The sequence below is a fragment of the Hippichthys cyanospilos genome, chromosome 1, assembly GCF_059441005.1.
Source record: "Hippichthys cyanospilos isolate Australia breed blue-spotted pipefish chromosome 1, RoL_Hcya_1.0, whole genome shotgun sequence".
Lineage (NCBI taxonomy): Eukaryota > Metazoa > Chordata > Actinopteri > Syngnathiformes > Syngnathidae > Hippichthys > Hippichthys cyanospilos.
The window spans coordinates 24,321,945-24,340,967 of record NC_142369.1 but is presented as its reverse complement, the minus strand read 5'-3'; the positions used below and the strand labels follow the sequence as shown (position 1 = coordinate 24,340,967).

Sequence of the window (19,023 nt, the reverse complement as noted above, 5' to 3'; positions counted from 1 at the left end):
AAAAAGCAGCTAGGTGAGAAAGAAAAAAAGTAATGATTCAAGAAATGTAGGAGCAAGCTATACAAGTACTACAGAAAATGAACAAACATAGAGCAAGACATTTTATTGACCTATTTTATTCAATGCATTATGAACAGAAATGTCACAAATTTTTACTTGGAAATGGTTTGTTCCTTTGCAGTTTTGTTTGAAAACCACTGTGTTAAACAGCCCAAAATCTCGTTCTGTCTTGCCACCCAGCGAGAAAGTTCCCCAACTGTAGAAAAATGCTGAGAAATGACAGACAGGCCATGGCAAACGGTACATTTAGCTGCAGGCTGCTAAAAAATGGGATTTGGCTTTTATCAGACCCCTTGTGTAGGGCTAAATGTAGTTGATGACTCACTGGAGTATGACCGTCTTAAAACAAATTTCCCATTGCAAACAAAACCATAAAGATGCACAGTTAATCTACAAATTGTCTTCGTAAACAAAATGTGCCCAAAAAGAAAAAAGGGAACTGTCAATGCAGTACATAATACGAGCTATGTATTGTTCAGTGGCTCTAATAGGACATGTTAAATAAACAATTGTTACTGTTAGTCGATGTCAGAAGGGTGTGAGCTTGCTAAGCAAACATGGATTAGCCTTCCAGTGTTGAGCAACTGGTCTCAAGTTGATTTTCATATCAGGTATGTCTCAGTTCTTCAGGTATATTTGGTTTAGTTACCCTTGCTGAAAGGCTCAAAAGTGGAATTCTTCGTCGCTTGCCTTGATGCGGTAGCTGGTGGCAACTCAGGAACATAACAATGGAGAAGAAAGTCTTAGCTTTCAAGGAAATGATAACGAGACATATTCCCAAGAGGGAGAATTTGGACCCTCGAAAGTGGATGAAACAGGAACAAGTGAAGGCATTTGCTGATTTTGTTCGGAACAAACACCCAGAAGACAAGATGGACAAGAGTTTTGACAACAAAGAGATGCGTGAGTATGCCTACACAAGAAAATACGTGAGCAAATGTTGACCTGATGTTTAGTCAGGATTAATCGATGCAAACTGTATCCTTGGTTACATGAAGATGAAATGATCAAGGAACATCCTAGTCCGTTACTAGACATCAGAATGTCCTATTTAGACTAGTGGGGGGGTATATAGCAAGTAATGGACAGAATATAGGTTATATAGGAAAGGTATGACAATCCATTTACAAAATAATCATGATTCTCAATAAGTACGACTCAGAAACAACATATTCATCCATCCGTTTTCTATAGCCAAGGCAAACTTCAAAATAAACACTAAACAATACATGGAAGTCAATGCAACTGCTACAGTATGATTTTATTTTGGAGTTTGCCCTCACAGCAGTGAATGCTACTACCACGCTTTACTCCTCGCGAATCAAGTTTCATTATCATCACATCACGTCTCCACTAACATAAAGAAAACATTTTAAAAAATCCAATCCGTTCGCTGATTAAGGATGAAACGACCCTTTAATTATGCTATCATTGTACAATATGGCACAAGTTAGCCGCTAACTCCATGGTGCAGTCATACTGTACATTTCTAGCTCCTAGAAAACAGTCCATGTATGCATTAAACATTAATAATTGCAAATATCTAAACAATTCTTTCGATTAATCTGTAAAAGCTGACAAGAAGATTTATGTTGTGGAATTACTTTAATATTTATCTTATTACAATAAATAGCACATCAACTCAGGTTTACAATCGCTAATCAGACAAAACTCTGTATGTCAGATAATTGAAATAAATGAGAGAGTAGCAATTGTGGTCCACATGTTTAGTGAAAAAATGCACTTTCCTCTTAATTCAAAACTTAATGTTAAAAAATAGTAGATCATGATTATTTGCAATTTTAATATATATATATATATATATATATATATATATATACATATATATATATATATATATATATATATATATATATATATATATATATATATATATATATATATATATATATATATATATATGCCGATTTCGCAATGAATTGATGATTGAAGTAGAAATTGTCCATCAAATAATTTTGAATCAAAACAATCCATAATCCCCACCCCTATTTCATAGTAAGTGTGGTTATAGCCCCTAATCCAAACTGTATTTATGTAACCTTCCTGCTTTGTTTTGCAGTACTGCAAACAGAGAAACTGTTTATTGAAGCAGCAAAGAACAATGATGTAGCTGCAATGAGGGCACTTGGAAAAGGGTTAAATGCCAATGCAATGAATGTGGTCAGTCTCTTAAATCATTACACAATGCATTGCTGTATGGTAACACGTAGAAGTCCTGATTTTATTGTAATTTTGTTAATGTGCCATCCAGCACAATAGGACTGCCCTTCACTATGCAGTCGCTGGAAAAAACAAAGAAGCGGTTGAGCTGCTTCTGTGGCGCAGGGTGTACGTGGATCAGAGAGACAAGGTGAGGAAAATCTGTAAGTAAAAAAAAAAAAAAAAAGGACACATCATAGAACCCACAAATCCAATCCTTACTAATACCAATATTTGTGTATTGGCAGTTTGGTGTGGCACCTATTCATTTAGCTGCCTGGTTCGGCAGCTTGGACATCCTGAAATTGTTAGTACGGGCTGGAGCGGAACGGGAAATCGAGAATGAGGTGATCGAAACAAGTACTGTACAACAGTAGACATTTTACTCCCGTGGTCAACATCGGGGCAATTTTCTCGTCCCGCTGTTGCCAAAGACAACCTCATATTTATTCACATTTTAATGGCCCCGTTCATGTTCAACGATATGAAGTTCAACGATCTACTTTCTGTGTGTACTGTATTTCCCACCGCAGGAAGGACTGAACATCATGCACTGTGCCGCTATCAACAATCACACCGACATAGTGGAATACATTGTCAATGACTTACAAATGAAAGAGCTGGACAAAGATGATCAGGTATTCCATGTGACATGATAAAGTTTTTTCATTGTAGAATTCATTCGAATGGCATTCGGGCTCGGGGAGAACATGCAAACTCCACACAGGAAGGCCGGAACAAGATGGATTTGAACTCGTGTCCCTGAACTGTGAGGCGGACGTACCAACCACCGCTCCACAGAGCCGTCAAAACGCAACATAAATGCAACCATAATAATATATGCTTTGCATGACTCAATTTTTGACGCAGTCCATTAAAAAGCAGAATTACACTCATTCGGGATTTTTTTTTTTTCAGCCTTTAGTTGAAAGCAAACAATGGACAGGGAAAATGTGTACACTGTGTACTGTATTACTGTCAATACAACACAATTTTATATCTATTTTATAGCTAAGGGTTGTCTATTGATGTGAAGAACCACTTTGTTACACTACAAGGTCTTTATGAATATTGTATTCAATACCAACGTAACCCTGCAGTGGATACACATAGTAGTATACAAATAGTGTACAGAGCAGTCCCCAAATGACTATGCTATTAATGTTACGACTCCAAATTGGTTAAAGCAGATGCGGACGCAAGTGTAATTATTTTGTTACCTAAAATGTGCTAATCAATCATTGCCTTTCAGTCAGGCCACTGCGCATTTGCCATGGCGGCAGAGCACGGCTGCTTGCAAATGCTGGAGTTGCTGATGGAGCCAAGTTACAACATGGCCACCGTGAAGCCCAACAAGGTTTGCGGGGCGTGCGTGTGTGTATCATTGATGGTCCCGTGTCTGCGTGGGTCATTTCTGCATGCGAGCTCAAAGTCAAAGCCACTTTGATGCAATCGACTCTCCTCCCTCCCGCCTGCCAGAGAGGAGACACGCCCCTGCACTTAGCTGCCAGGAATGGCCACTTGGATGCTGTCCAACTCCTGCTGCAGAGCTTTGATACCAGGGATGAAGTTAATATGGTACGCAAACATGAGAAACGCTTTCTCTTTCCCAGTGTGCTTTTTAATTGTTTGGGCTCTTTGGATGAGCCACTGGAGTTGGCTGGACTATGTAACAAAAGCGCAAACGCTGTAGATAATATGTGGATGGATATAACTATGCACTTCATATTACAAATAATAATAATAATAGATTTTTAAGCAATTATGAGACTCAAAAGACAATAAGAACAATCCTAAGGAAAAAAAAAACAACAAATAAAGAACCGAGTTTTCCATTTCACCCATGTTTTTAGACATTTTCCCGTACAAGTTGAAATGTGCTTAGAAAATAAGTGAAATATACATATTTAGATTAATATTTGGATTTTTTTTTTAAATGCAGCTATTCTGATTTAAAAATCGGCTAAAATCTCAAGACTGCAGCACAACAATTCCATATAAAATACACATGGAGAACAAACAGCAACAGATAAAGCATCAGCGATTGATTTGAGTATTCAGTACTCAAATACACTTTCATTTTGGTTTTAATCTGCTCCATATTTGGCAAATAATATTTTTTACCCTTTCATAAAAATGTTCAAAAAAAAAACAATGTTATTTTTTTAAATTCAGCCTCAGTCAACTTGTTGTAAGATGCCATTTTTTTATTTTTTATTTTTTGCTGCTGATGAGATTTTTTATGTGTCAGGATGGTGAGACTGCCCTGTACCAGGCTGCTAAGAACGCTCAGGAACAGTGCGTCCTAGCTTTGCTGACAGCCGGCTGCGACCCCAACATCCAAACAGCGGTACAGCCACACACTCAAAACACCTAACTCACAGACCGGGTTGCATGGTTTTTAATGGTACCATAAAGTAGAAAGAGGTTAACCCTTTGTGCTACATTGCTGTTTGTGATAACTCACATGCTTCAAAAAATCCCGTTGTAGACCAAATGCAGCGCCCTTCACCCAGTTTCGGAGCGAGGAGACACCTCTCTTATCCAACTTCTTCTACAATATAAAGCTTACACAGATTTCCAAAACGAGGCAAGTGAACAGAATAAGCCACCTGGCTTCATAGCGACGTCCTCAACTGATAGTTCATACATGCTCAAGGACTTGGAGGTTCCTCTCCACCTGGCAGTGAAGAACAGCCACATCCCGGTGATTCATTTTCTGTTAGAGGCAGGATGCAACTTTAATGCCACCAATAAGGTAAAATCCAATGACTGACAAACACTAGAAGCAAAATTCCTATTTACAAGAAGAAAACTCCGTGCGCTGCGGTGCGCTGCCTTGTGTTAGAGGTCTCAGACTGTCATGCATCTTGCTGCTGAGCTGGCAAGAATAGATGTGGTGGAAATGCTGCTTAAAGCTGGAGTGGATCTGACACTTGAGGACCGGGTAAGCGTTCCAGCAAGCGTTACGTGGATAAGCCATATGGGCACCCAGAAAAAGACGATACGTGGTCGCGATTCGTAGATGTCATTTGCGCACTCGTGCCCAGCCTGTTTGAGCTTTGTAAACGGGAGCGCCAACGACAGAATGCTAAACAGTCTCTCGTATAAATTAAGTGCTATACCAGCTGTCACCATTATCTATGCAACATTAAAGGATGATTGAACTTCTTATTAAATATGAATTTTGTGGTGCCGATATTTCTAAAACAGGAAGTCTAACGCCGTGTTTGCAGAGGCCGCACCTCTTACCGTGTGGCTGGTTCACCCACCCGCTCATCATAAGCGCTCGTGGGTGATGGAGACTATTTCAACAAAGTGGGCCAAAAACAGCCCTTTTACTCACATTAAAATTCAAAAACACTCTCAATATTCCTCCTATCAAATCAATCCCCGTGTGAAACCAGTATTCATACCAATAATTCTGGCCGTGGGTGACATAGTTACTACTGACTTTGATTGTCCGAAGCTCCAGAACCAAAACAAAACTAAAAGACGTGGTCAAGGTCAGCATGTATTTGTTCTCTCTCGGGCGGTATGGGAGCGGTCGCAGGGGGGGTATGAAATTCTTCTGTCATGAAGTTATAATTATCTGCCCTTGTGGAACTGGTGCGAAAGCGCAGAGTAAGCAAGCAATGCTTAGAAATGCATCAATGAAGGAAAATGACCCTTTGGCACTTATAACACGTATACTCATTGCTTTGAATCTTTTTTTTATATGCTAGGACACACTCACCTTTTAACTATTGGAAACATTTCTGAATGTATATAATTGGGGGATCATGTTGGAGTAGCAGGGAAAGACGGCGCTCGGTGTGGCGGCCAGAGCAGACGAGATCATCATTGTGGACATGATCATCAAGGCAGAACGATACAACACATGGAAGAAAGTGAGACACTTTTACTTTTTCAACGCATGCCGTCATCATTTTCTGCCTTTTGGCTGTCACATTCATCAAAAGGTATTTGTTTCTAATAATTAAATTGCAGGTGAATTGCATTTCTGAAGAGGCGGTTTCATTCATTTCCTAATTAATGATTTTCAATATGCTTAAACGTGACATTCATATTGCGAATGTTGAAGCAACAAGCTTTTTCCTCGCCGGTGGTATTTATCAACCCAGTGACGGGATTTAATACCTCCTCCAGGCTAACCCAGAGTGTAACGAGAGTGTTCATAGCGAGTTTCCGCTAACATTCAAACTGGACCACCGCAATGAGACCAAACGGCTCCGCTCGATTACCTGGCGCCTGGCCTACGAGCTGCTGAATCCGAGAGACTGGAAGCGCCTGGCCGAATACTGGGGATTCACTCTGGACCAAGTGTCGGCCATCGAAACACAGTGGACAGGTAGCCCTGATTTTATTCTGGGCAGTTCAAGCCAGTGATAAAATAAATTTGAAATAGAATCACATTTTTCTGGAAAAAAAGAAAGCATCCTGTGTTTATGGTGCATGACACAGCACAAGACAATGTACCTCAATAGATCAAAGTGTCAAATGGACATTGTAAAAATGAAGTACAACTATTTCGTAACATCTTGAGATTCAAGATGGCAGCCATCATTTCAATAAAAAAATAAAATAAAACCAAACAGAATAATATGTGTTTGTGGAATAATCAGAAAACTCTGCCTTTCACTAGCTCAATACAAATACACAAAGGCTAATGAATAGTAGCAATAGTTGCAACGTTAAAACCCCCTTGAGCAATGTGTATTGAACGAAATGACAATGCATACTTGAAAAAAGCTGACCAATAAATCTGTAGCTTAGCGTTGCAATGGTCTTCTTCCTTCGTCTTGGTGGCTGTGTGATTCTGCCCCTCAGTTAGGAACTGAGTTAATGATACAAATTTTTAACAATTTACATTCTATTCGCAGTCTATTAATCGCAGGCTATTAATATACATTTCATAAAATTGATACTTTACAAGCTATTGTTTAATTCTCTTGACAGAAACATTTGCATCCATTGTAAAAAAAAAAAAAAGATTTGGAATTCAAGCATGGTTATGGAATTATTTAAACTCATATCTCAAGGTGCCATGGTACACCAGATGTTAGTGTGTAAATTCACACGTTCAAAGCAGTAACAATGTGACCCTTCATTTTTGGCCAGTGTCTTCCACATAGTGAGTCATTTTTATAAAAATACTGTCTGCAACTAAGTAATTTAGCTCATGACAAAATATGTTTGCAAGTAAGGTTTTAGAAACAGTTTGACTTCAAAATTAATTATTTACGATTCCCTAATTGGAAAGAACATTTTGAATGGAAATACTGTTAATTTTGACTGGAAAGGATTGTGTTCCATCTTAGATTTTGTTGCATGGCTTATTCTTGGAACAAAAATTGCTGAGTCAACTAATTACTAAACTATGGCAAACTATATTTTCTACAAGTGCATTTCCATTTGTTATTGATTTCTGTTGTTTTGATTACGATTTTTGATGTGCTTTTCGTCACAGGTCAGCATAGCTTTAAAGAACACGGCAATAGGATGCTCCTGATCTGGCTCCACGGAGAAGAATTGGCAGGAAAAAATCCTTTTATAGAACTCTATGAGGCCCTTGTCCACACAGGACATGCCAGCTTTGCAAGTATTTTATTTTTTAAATATTCCAAATGGATATGCACTGTATAGTATGCGTCAGTTTGACTGTTTCAATTTCTTCTTCCCAACACACAGAAAAGATTCGGATGGAATCAGAGAATGTCAACAGTAGGAGCTGCAGAGTTTCATGATAGGCTTTGCAACATTGTTTAATTGCCATGACATCATTTTTAAGACACACCTGTATAGAAAGAGAGCTCTAAAATAATTTATTTTGTAAAAAGAAAGCACCAAGTCATATACAAACAGCAGAGCTTTGGTTTGATGTTGACTGACACACTAAAAATACACTATGTCTTTACATATGCACATTTCCTGAATGCTATACATTATATAAATAAAATCTCCATTATGAAAACCGCACTGTTAAAATATTGACACCTGTGGATCCCACCACAAATGGCTGTGAGATTCAGAACAAATGCTCACTTTCCCTTTGCCCCTAGAAAAATGTAAAGCTATAGCCACGATAACAGTAACACAGTTGTTGCATAGTATGTAAAACTTCATCTACAATGCTGGTTTGTGTGAGGGTTATGTGAGGGTTGTGTCTACTTAATCGACTACTTTGATAGAATTTGCATTACTAGTATTCACGTTAGTTCTGGAGGAGGTCTTCACAACAGTAGGTGTTCGGGGGCGCTGTTGGGACGGGTAAACACTTTTAGCTGAACCGGGCTGGCCACAAGTCTGCTCGGAGAAAAGAAAAGAGGGAAAAAACATTTGATTCTAAAACGTATGGAGGAATACTTCCTATTATCCTTCCATACCTGTGGAATTTGATGACGTTCCACCACAATGGAGGTCATGGGCGGAGCCATCCCCATCACCTGGAGGTTGCTGCGTGCGCTCTTGCGGGCAAATGGTTGCGCCGTGACACGAGCCGTTATAGTTTTTGCCGGTTTCTGTTGGCCGGATGTGACTGAACGTCCTGAGGCCTGTGGACATCGTTTGCTTTTAGTGAGGCTATTATTGTGGCAGTGGCCGTTTCAAGCCAGTGTGCAATCATTACTGACAAAATAGTTCAATATATCCTAATGTTATATATAATGTGGCACACCTGCTTGTGAAAAGTAGAGCACCCCCCTTGTGGGAATGGACTATGAGCTGCAGAAGTGGATGGGTGGACTTTGCTGGTGTACCACATGCCCATCTGAGGAAAAGGAATGCAAGAATCATTATTTCCGTAAGAGCAGACGTTATGAGATTAGACAACAAATAAAACAAAAAAAATGTTCTGCTGTACCCTGCTATTGTGTTCCTGGTGTGTAGGAGACGCTGGGTGTTCTAAGTGAACCGGGCTACCAACAGAACGATGAGCCAATGCTGCAGAGCCAGGCTCATCCCACGGTAATGGGGAGTCTGCACAGAAAAAAATAATAAAACTTGAATTCTGTCCACTTTAATAAATGCACTTCCCCAAATGACCGTAATGATTTTATGACATTCAATTATGTCTTGTGTGGGAGTTTGTAACTGAGATGGGTGAACTACTTCAATAAAATGTTACGTTACAAGTGCCGGTGTGCATTCTGGACGAAGCCCAGCCACCAGCCTGCTGAGGAGGGCGAGGAAATTTGGAGGCGGTAGCCTGACCAACAGTTTGCTAAAAGGATAGGAAGAAAAACATGGAAATATTGTTAGCGTCCTTTAGTTTAAAAAAAAAAACAACAAATCTGGCATTTGTTTAAACTGAAACCTTTGAGACTTTAAAACAAATTCCGGCCTCAGGAGTTAGTGAGTGTTTTCACTGGTCATTGTCTCACAGAAAGAGAACTACTGGGCTCCACATTCTATACATACCTGTGTCACAGCATGATGGTAATCTACAGTAGAGGTCATGGGTGGCGCCACACTCATTGTTTCTACGTTGCGCGTACTCTTGCCAACGTGTTGGGTGGAGCTACGAGCTGGTGCACTTTTTGTAGGTTTTCGTTGGCTGGCCATCACCGCACCTCCACTGCTCTGTTAAACAACAATTCACATTTATTTGGAGCAATAATGCACTTGACCTTATTTTGAGACAAGCATGTCGTTAAAATATTAAAAATCACGTGAACTGTTATGACTGTTACTCATACTTCGAAGACCTCCTCAATTCTATTAACATCTCTTCGGGTGAGGATGCAGAATTTGGAGACAAGGTTGAAGTCACCTATGGGATGGAATAAGTTCCTCCGTGGCAAGACAGACGAGAGCCGCCCAGAGTTCCTAAAAGATGGAACTGGGTGGTGGACCAGAGGGTGCGTCCTACCTACAGAAGGATCACATTCCTCAGCATCCCAGGTAAGGTCTATTCAAAGGTGCTGAAGGGGCGGATCTGTCGGAAAGTCGGATCTAAGATTCAGTCTGGCTTTTCTCTCGGCTGCGCAGACCGGCTCTACATTTTCAGCAGGATCCTGGAAGGCGCATGGGATTTCACCCAACCTGTCTACAAAAGTTTTGTTAACCTTGAGAAGCGTTATGGTGTTCTGGTTTGGTGGAATCAGTTTGGCATCTCTGCTTTGCAGATGATGATGTACTGTTGCATTGCTCAAGCTGCGATCGCAAACTCTCTCCGAAAGGTTTGCAGCCGAGTGTGAAGCGATCGGGATGAAGATCGGCTCTTTCAAGTCAGAGACCGTGGTCCTCAGTCGGAAAAAGGTGGAGTCTCTTCTCGGGAATTGGTCCTGGCCCAAGTGGAGGAGGTGCAAGTATCTTGGGGTCTGTTAAACGAGTGCAGGATAGAGTTGGAGATCGACCGGCAGATCGGCCAGGGTCTGCTGTAATGCGGACTCTATCTATTCTAATGGAAAAGGAACTAAGGCGATGCTCAGGATTTACCGGTCACACTTTGTTCCTACTCTCAACCGTGGTCATGAGCCATGGGTCGTGATTGAAAGAACATTCCTGATACGAGCGGCCGAAATGAGTTTGCGCCACAGAGTGCCTGTTCTCTTCTTTTAGAGATAGGGCAAGTCATCCAAGAGGAGCTCATTGTTGAGTGCCTGCTTCTCTGCGTTGAGAGGAGCCAGCCAAGGTTAGAATGCTTCCGGGACTCCTCCCTTGCGAGGTGTTCCAGGCCTGTCATACAAGGAGGAAGCCCCGGTTATAACGCTGGACACACTCGAGTGGCGATGTGTCCGGCGTCCCCCCGGTAGAGTAGAAAGAAGTGGTCGGGGTGAGGGAAGTCTGGGCTTCCCTGCTAAAGCTGATGCCCCCGTGACACAACCTCGGTTAAGCAGTACAAAATGGATGGATAGATGGATGGTTGCATGTTACCTGTTTGTGGAGGGCAGGGCCTGCCTCATGTGGAAAAAAGACACGTACGGGTGCAGAACAAGCATTGCCAGAGTGACATTATTATAGAGTGGGCATTATTGCCATAATGCCCGGGGCCAGAGTGAGCACTTGTAATATGCTAACTTACACCCTGGCCACTTGCAGTGTATCCGGCAGCAGTGTGTCTGAATGGGGCAAGCCCGGCTGCCAGGTGACTGGCTGCAGGTTGTCAACTTACAGTGTGCCCGGCTGCACCATGCCCAGCAGCGGTGTGTGCAGTTGAAGTGCCAGGACGGTTTTCGGTGTGGGGCCTTGCTGCACCAAAACCTGTCTGAGGAAATACAAGTAGAAGGAGGCAGAATGGGATGCGGTGCCTTACTCTATTTATACATGCTAAACATTCTCAATAAATAACAGGAATAACATTTAACCCTTTCACTCCTGTTGGGACAATATGTTCCACAGCTTTTCAAAACAATCCCAGTGGATATGGGAATCGTAGCAAAAACATGAAATGGCATCCCAGCGGTTCATTACACACCTATTTACTGATTCTAGGGGCATTTGGCAACATTTCAACAAGGAAGGTTGCGTTGTACAATTTCTCATCGAATTGACTGACCATCTACTACTGCGGAAATATATTGATAATATGTGCTATATATGTGTACTACTGCGGAAATATATTGATAATATGTGCTATATATGTGTGTTACTATAGATTACACTGATTGCTATGTATTGTAGGTGTTTGGTGATCATTTTCACGACAAGTGTCGTGGTCTATGGGATATACAATCCCAGTGGTATTTCTTGGTGGAAATAGCAGTGGGATTTTTTTGGAGGAATTTTCCAAGTATCCTGGCCTTATATGCCATGATGTTTTGTTTTTTTTTTTCGGTGGAAAAAAAGTAATTGTAGTGAAAAGGTTAAGCCACAATAAAGTGGTGTTTCAGTTCGACCTAAATATGCACTAACTATCAGCACATACAGTTTTTAAATCCTCTTTTTCAATAATCTAAACGCTACATCTCGTCCACACAAACCATAACACTGATAATAAGAGTTTTAGGAAGCTAATTTTAAAGCATTTAATGAATCTAAAATAGAAACAAAACATTATTGCATTGACCTTTGGGACTGATTGATGAAGCAATGCCATTCTATCATTGAGCCACTTTGGTGCCTTACCCTGTCGTTGCCTTCATTGTGGGGGGGGGCATCAGGATCAGGATCAGGATCAGGATTGTCTTCAGGAGGTGAATTGGGGTCTAGTCAGCAAAGTTGTCGTTAAATATATAATAATGCGATGCAGACTGAAACATGTTTTATTTATGAAAAAAATGAAACAACATAAAACCAAATGCCTAATTAGCCTAATTGTTTAATTATGCATGGTGGTAGACAACCACAAATCCAAATCCGACTGTCAGCCTGCTGCATTTTCTCATTTATTGTAGCTTGGACCCAATACCGGGTTTTCGAAACTCAAAAGGTGTGAGTCATAGCATACCATACTCATCAGGGTCTTGGGGTTGTCCATCTGTGTTATTAAACAAGTGGAGAGTCTCCATGTTGAGTGCGCACACCCCCCTCATGAAGGCTTTCCTCATACACACTTCTCGGCGTTCACGCTCAAGTTGCAATTTCTCAATCTCTGCCCGTGCCCTCCCGAGTGCCTCATTGTATTCTGAAGTCATCTAAAACAACACGGTGTACAGTACTAGTTATATGGATATAAGAACGTGACATCCAACGTGAAATCCATGCATAATAAATGCTATCAAAAAGTTCAAGTTAGCCTAAGTGCTATCGCTATCGAGGGGCGATACCTACCGTCTGAATCTGTGCCTCGTAATTTTCCGACAGGCATGTGCACACCTCCTCAGCTTTTGCCTTGCACGCCTGCTCCATGGTGACCTTCCAGTCCGTTTGGGAGAGAGAGTACCATGCCAACCATACCTTGCGCTTCAGATGCAAATTGTAGTGCTGCCGCGCTATCTGGCAAGCATAGGACTGAAAAGGAAATCACAAGACCGCAGACAAAGTATTGAAAACTTTCATCACAACTAGATTTCATTCAAGAAAAAAAAAAGAGATTTGTGCAGAAAAAAATGTGTTTGTTAGTGGATGCCCTGGACCATATAAAATTTAAAAAAAAATAAAAATTACAATGAATGTAAAATTATGGAGGCATACCTCCTGTTTGGCCTCGCTGTACTGAAGTCTCCATTGAGTGAAGGCCCTCATCTTTTCAAGCTTCTCCGTCTGTCTGTTCATCACCACATTCAGATTTCTAATCATCTGAAGGAAGAGACAGTACTCAACAACCAGCACAAACAATCAAGTTGTTCTTTATCTTAAGCACACAATAGATAAAGAAAAAAACTTGCAGCTCTGCAAAAACAGGGCATGACCATAGATCATAAATGATCCCACACAATGTTCAGTACGGTCACCTCATCCTTTCTATTATTGGAAGTCTCATATGTGTGTAGCAGTTCATTCAGAGTGTCGATCTCCGCCTTCAAGGCCTCAATCTGGCTTGTAAATATGTCCTTGTTCTTCTGCAACTCTCGCTTGTGTTGGTCTACGAAGGCCACCCTCCACTTCCTCAGCTCTGTCAGCACATCGGTCTGATTGACATAGACAGAGGGATTTGAGCATACTGTGTATCATTTCTTAAACAATTATGTAAACAGATGTATTAGTTTATTTGACAATCTTCCAGTGAACCTGGAATACATTGTATCTTGCTTGATATTTATTTTGGGATATGCCTTCCATATTCCAAAAATAAGCATGTTTGGTGAAATAAATTCTCACTTAGCCATGAATGTGAATTTGAGCGTGGATGGTTAATTTATCAATATGTGCCAAAACAAAAGCATTCCACTGTTTTCTCCCCAATACTTCAGGTGTGATGGTAGATCTATATATAGTATAATACTCTAGTACTTTTCATGTTTTAACTATACAGCATTCAATTACTTGTCATGCCAACTAACATGTTGTAAATGCAGTTATTGTTGGCTTTATTACGGTAAACATATAAGTCTGGAACAGAAAAAAAATATGTTACATAACTTTATAGCTTTGAAAAAAAACAACAGCCTGTGCTTTTGACTTTGAAAGCTCCTCTGTAGAATGGTAATTGCTTTGCTTACCAATCACTTCTGAAATTGACTGTCCCGTTCATTATTACCATGCCTTCTTAGGCTCATTTTGTAACCTCAGGAAGAAATTTAAAATGAGTACACCGTGTCACAAAACTGACCTTCAATTTTTGAGTCCACGTGTCCATAATATTCTCCATTTTGCTAATATTTGCCTCTGAGATGAAAAGCTCCACATCGGTGATTTCAGAGAATCCTTCGGTGTTTGGCAGTGCCCTCTCACATCCATCCTGTAACTTTTCTGAGCTTCCAGAGCCTCTGCTAGTTGTGTGCCCAGTCTTCTCTACCAACAACCCAATGAGTGAAATGAGTTGTGGATTAGCTAATTCTGCAATACCCGCTACTTGTGAATTTATCTGTGAAAAGCGATCCTCTGGAGACAAATGTGTGGTGCCTCTGCCCACCAGGTGAGCAACAGACGTGGCCTCAACTCTTTGCGAAACCACTGCACTTTGGAGGAGCTCTTCATATTCATCCTAGAGAGACCATATAGCAGAAGAGACTAGATTTATTTTTCCATTTGAGTTCCACTTTTCTTAACAATAACAGTGCAACGTAAACTGCGCTTCAAGAAGAATGTTAGTAAGGCATCTTTTTTTCACCTGAAGCTCAGTGGAAGGCGAGTTGCTGCGATAGGGTGATTCTGTAGGCAACACTGGAACACTGTCCTCTTCATCTGAAGACATCTAAATAGAATATGAACTGCAAGAAGATAAGTTATACTCTTGAGCTTGTCAGAACTAACATTTCAACTTTATATGCTAACTTCCTTGTTGCAATATTGTGTAAAACATACGGCAAGGTACTGTATGTAAATCACGGGGTCCCAGTAAATTGTTTAGCATGCCAACAGGAAAGACTCTACGATTTAGGATCGAAATGACTGTGATGTATTAAACTAATAAGAAAAATCAAAACAAAGTATATCATACGATCACCGAAGGAACTGAAACTTAACACAAATTGATATGAACGCTAATTAATTAAACTAATTGTTGCAAGTGTCGTAAATCTAATGTTGCATTTAGCATCGCTGTTACATTTTGAAAACGTAACGTACCTGAACGGGCAAAACAATAGATTTAACCGTACTTTATATAAGGCGAATTGATATTTAAAACGCAAAAGTGATTATTTCTTAGCTTTACCTCACTGTTGTATGTCGGTTGGGAAAGGCTTGCTAGTCGTTTGAACTCGAGTAACGCCTCAACAACAGGACATATGATTGGCTACTTTTAAAGCAAACATACATATAAGCAACTGTGATTGGTTCTTTTGTTTCTTAGTAACGATAAGCGGAAATCGCTTGGCGGAGTTCAAATCTGAAGCCTTCTGTTTTTCTTGAACTGGAGTGTAGTAATACAGTACAGTAGTCTATATATCTTTTAATCAGTGGCTGTTTCATCAACTGGACTTGCATACATTCGTTTACTTATGGAGGGTTTGAACCTGAATCTTATGGACGATTACATCAAATAATGCTATGTTGACTTTAGTTTTACCAAATATCGTCCACAGCATCGTGAAATGTGTTATTTGTGCTGGACCTGAAATTCGGAAAAGGAGGTGAAAACTTGAATAACATATAAATAATTTACGAAGATGGGCATTTAAATCAAGATGTGCTTTCAGTTTAGCTGCTCTTTAATTAGTTCTTTTTTTTTTTAAACATCCAAACCGAATGAACTGTGTCGAATTCCAACATAGGCTATATTTTAAGTGCCTTCCACCTTTTGGACAATTTTCTACTGATCTATTCCACAACCAGTGTCATCCTCATTACATCAACAACACCTGGGGCCTAGAATGAATGACATAAAACCAATTAATGTCCATGTCAGCACCACGACTGTTTAAGAACTATCTATGGATACAGTGTGTTTGTGGTTACCTTTTGAAACTCTCCTCTCAGCAAATGAAGTGTCCACTCTTCGTGCTCAACCGGTTCAATCCATTCCAGGACACTAATTGCGGGCCCATTGCCCCCACTCCCAGTCCTGTCGTGTACACTAGACAAGTAAGGACAATGAGATACAATGTTTAACTGAACTCAAACTGGGAATTTGTTTACCAAAATTCATTCAAACTTTTAAAGCTAAATGTTTGTATTTTACAATTGCATGTACTTCTGTAATCATATACGGTATAGTGTAAGAGACACTGATATCGACACTGACACTGTTTGAATGAATCTTCCTTTTCATAGCCTAATATTGATAAATAAAACCATCATCATCAGCAAGCCCTGCAGGAGCTTGAAAAGGATCCTAATCATTTGAATCAGGTGTGTTTAAGAGAGGAGCGTTGAAAACATGCAGGTTTGCGGCCCTTGAGGACTGGAGTTTGAGACCTATGCTATAAATCGATCTACAACCCACATTAGATGTATGGTTGCGGAACCTGTGTTTTGTCATTTGGAGGTAATACTTCATTGAACCACAAGGTGGCGCATATCTGATGCATGGTCAAGGAGGCTAATTAGTGAGCTCTGGAATGAAGAAGAATGAAGAAATAGAATGTAAAAATCTAAACACGGATTAACGCACTCATATGAGCATTTAATGATATTATTGCTTGTTAGAACAAAGCGTACATGTATATTGACGCTTTCCATTATGGGCCTGTGTTTGCTGAGAAGCTAGGACTCAAGGCTAAACTTCAACAAGTTTTTTGCTGAAATTACATCTCGTTACAGAAATCTGCTATAACCAATCATTGTTCAAGGGTGTAACTGTTTCGATAATTTTTGTCTTATTTTATTCTGATAATAGAAAAGGATGCATGTCATGTACACATCCTCCTTTCTGTGCACCAAATTTTGTTTTGTCTTTGAGATATGTTTGGTAAATCAACTTCATGTCGTGTTCTAGTTGTACAAGCAAAGTTTTATTTTCACACTTGTTTTGATTTTTTTTTTTTTTTTAATTTAATGTGATGGTATATTTAGCAGTGGTTTCATTTAGCTCCGATCATTCACTGCGTCCTTCATAAATGAATGTGGATTCTGTCTGCATTGTAGAACGTCATCAACGAACCTCGAGCCAATTTCATTACATTAGGAAGGAAGCAAACTTTTATTGTGACTAAGACTGACCTTTTCTCTCTTTTCATGTGTCCATGATGTTCTTCCCATTCCTTTGAATATCTCTTATGTGAGGAACAGTTTTACTTGAGTGAAGCCAACAATGTCTTGACTTTGTAACTTTTACCACACAGGTACATCTACTAACTTGTCTTACAGCTCTTTTGAAAATGCATTTCTCAGTATAAATGAGTACACCCCTTTGCAAATTGTGAAGGAAACTTAAGTTTTTGTTTTTTTTTAAAATTATGTTCCCTGTATAGCTATCTGAAAGAGAAAAACAGCAGAACATTTGCAATATCTGATATGATTCCAGATAGGATGTTGTATTATCGTTGAAGACCAAAAATAAGTTACTCAAAATGCTGAATCAGACAAGTGAGGTTCTTCATCAGAGAATACGTTTATGTCAATATCTTAATTAAATCCTGCGGGGGGTAGGCAGTGGAGAATGAAAGGCTGTACTCTAAAAAGCAATACGGGAAACGAGCCAGGGAGATCATTACCAATCAGCCCGTGTGGTTTTTACATCCCTGTGCACTGCTCCATGACAGTTAAAGCACTAAAGCTCAAATGAGAGCTGCAGATGGAAATGGGGCCTGGGGGTTCTGGTTTACCATACGAGTATCAATGGGTAAACTGTGCAGGGGGTACCCACTGACAAAATGATGTCAAATGCATTCACAAGAGACTGGATGGCTCTATTTTATGTTCTAAAGCGAAATCCTTTTTGACAGCGGATCCAATGATGAGGTCAGAGTTTAGAAAGCCGCGTGTCATGTTTCTGACAAAGACTTAGTGAGAGAGGCAGCATATTACAGCCCGGCAATACCTGCTGGCTGCTCTAAATTAGCTTTGTCATCGTTATGAGTTTTATATATATATATATATATATATATATATATATATATATATATATATATATACATATATATATATATATATATATATATATATATATATACATATAATATATATATATATATATATATATATATATATATATATATATATATATATATATATATATATATATATATATAATTTTTTTTGTAGGATGTTTATATGTTATAAATGTACTGTATATGTTTATTAGTACTCACTAAAATAATCAATTAAACAAAGGGAACCAGATGCGATCGAAGTATTGATTTTGAGTTTGAACTGCTATTTAACTTTGCAGTAGTTTGTCAGTGTAATGTTGAAAATATCTATCCATCCATTTTCTATAAATAGGTTGGTGCCAGACATAGTTATAGTCCAGTGCGGCTTATCTGCAACAATTTTTTATTTTGCTCAATTTTAAATGGCTTAGTCCAAAAATATGGTGTGTATCGACTGTATATCTATATACAGTATGTATATCTCTACCAATATTAATTCCCAGTTGAAGCCCTTGATCCTGGCAAGGCAGTTGTATATATACTGAATATGGTAAATGTAAACCTAGCCTTATTTGCTACACAAGAATTTTCACAGTGCCTCCTTCACAGCAATTTTTGACAAGTCAACCTGGAGTTTTTGATTATGTTCCTTTTTTTCAATCCTGTCTATTGACATTGAAATGAAAAGGCTTTCTCAAAGTGTGCAGTTGTTAAACATGTGTAT

At 39.5% G+C, this 19,023-nt stretch overlaps 2 protein-coding genes across 6 annotated transcripts; one reads left to right on the top strand and one right to left on the bottom strand.

Annotated features, from left to right (window-relative positions):
• Positions 1 to 701: 701 nt before the first annotated feature.
• Positions 702 to 9,100, top strand: ankdd1b (ankyrin repeat and death domain containing 1B). Of its 2 annotated transcripts, XM_088425129.1 has the most exons (15): positions 702 to 963; positions 2,141 to 2,241; positions 2,333 to 2,431; positions 2,529 to 2,627; positions 2,814 to 2,918; positions 3,533 to 3,637; positions 3,760 to 3,858; positions 4,532 to 4,630; positions 4,772 to 4,870; positions 4,940 to 5,038; positions 5,129 to 5,227; positions 6,075 to 6,170; positions 6,430 to 6,631; positions 7,751 to 7,882; positions 7,972 to 9,100. In XM_088425129.1, exons 1-15 carry the CDS (start codon positions 789 to 791, stop codon positions 8,025 to 8,027), a joined length of 1,665 nt encoding a protein of 554 aa, XP_088281255.1. In that variant the 5' UTR covers positions 702 to 788; the 3' UTR covers positions 8,028 to 9,100. The 2 variants fall into 2 exon arrangements, with proteins under 2 accessions (XP_088281255.1, XP_088281247.1); XM_088425121.1 differs by having other exon boundaries at positions 4,772 to 5,038.
• On the bottom strand, positions 8,079 to 18,039 carry poc5 (POC5 centriolar protein homolog (Chlamydomonas)). 4 transcript variants are annotated; one of them, XM_088425045.1, is made up of 16 exons: positions 17,428 to 18,039; positions 16,225 to 16,342; positions 14,936 to 15,035; positions 14,435 to 14,809; positions 13,617 to 13,793; positions 13,357 to 13,461; positions 12,994 to 13,173; positions 12,671 to 12,857; positions 12,349 to 12,428; positions 11,396 to 11,488; positions 9,700 to 9,861; positions 9,412 to 9,502; positions 9,143 to 9,258; positions 8,957 to 9,049; positions 8,667 to 8,834; positions 8,079 to 8,586 (listed from the first exon to the last, which is right to left on the bottom strand). In XM_088425045.1, exons 3-16 carry the CDS (start codon positions 15,017 to 15,019, stop codon positions 8,452 to 8,454), a joined length of 2,046 nt encoding a protein of 681 aa, XP_088281171.1. In that variant the 5' UTR covers positions 15,020 to 15,035; positions 16,225 to 16,342; positions 17,428 to 18,039; the 3' UTR covers positions 8,079 to 8,451. The 4 variants fall into 4 exon arrangements, with proteins under 4 accessions (XP_088281171.1, XP_088281161.1, XP_088281152.1 ...); XM_088425035.1 differs by lacking the exons at positions 16,225 to 16,342; positions 17,428 to 18,039 and adding an exon at positions 16,064 to 16,081; XM_088425026.1 differs by lacking the exons at positions 16,225 to 16,342; positions 17,428 to 18,039 and adding an exon at positions 15,482 to 15,533.
• Between the last annotated feature and the right edge of the window lie 984 nt (positions 18,040 to 19,023).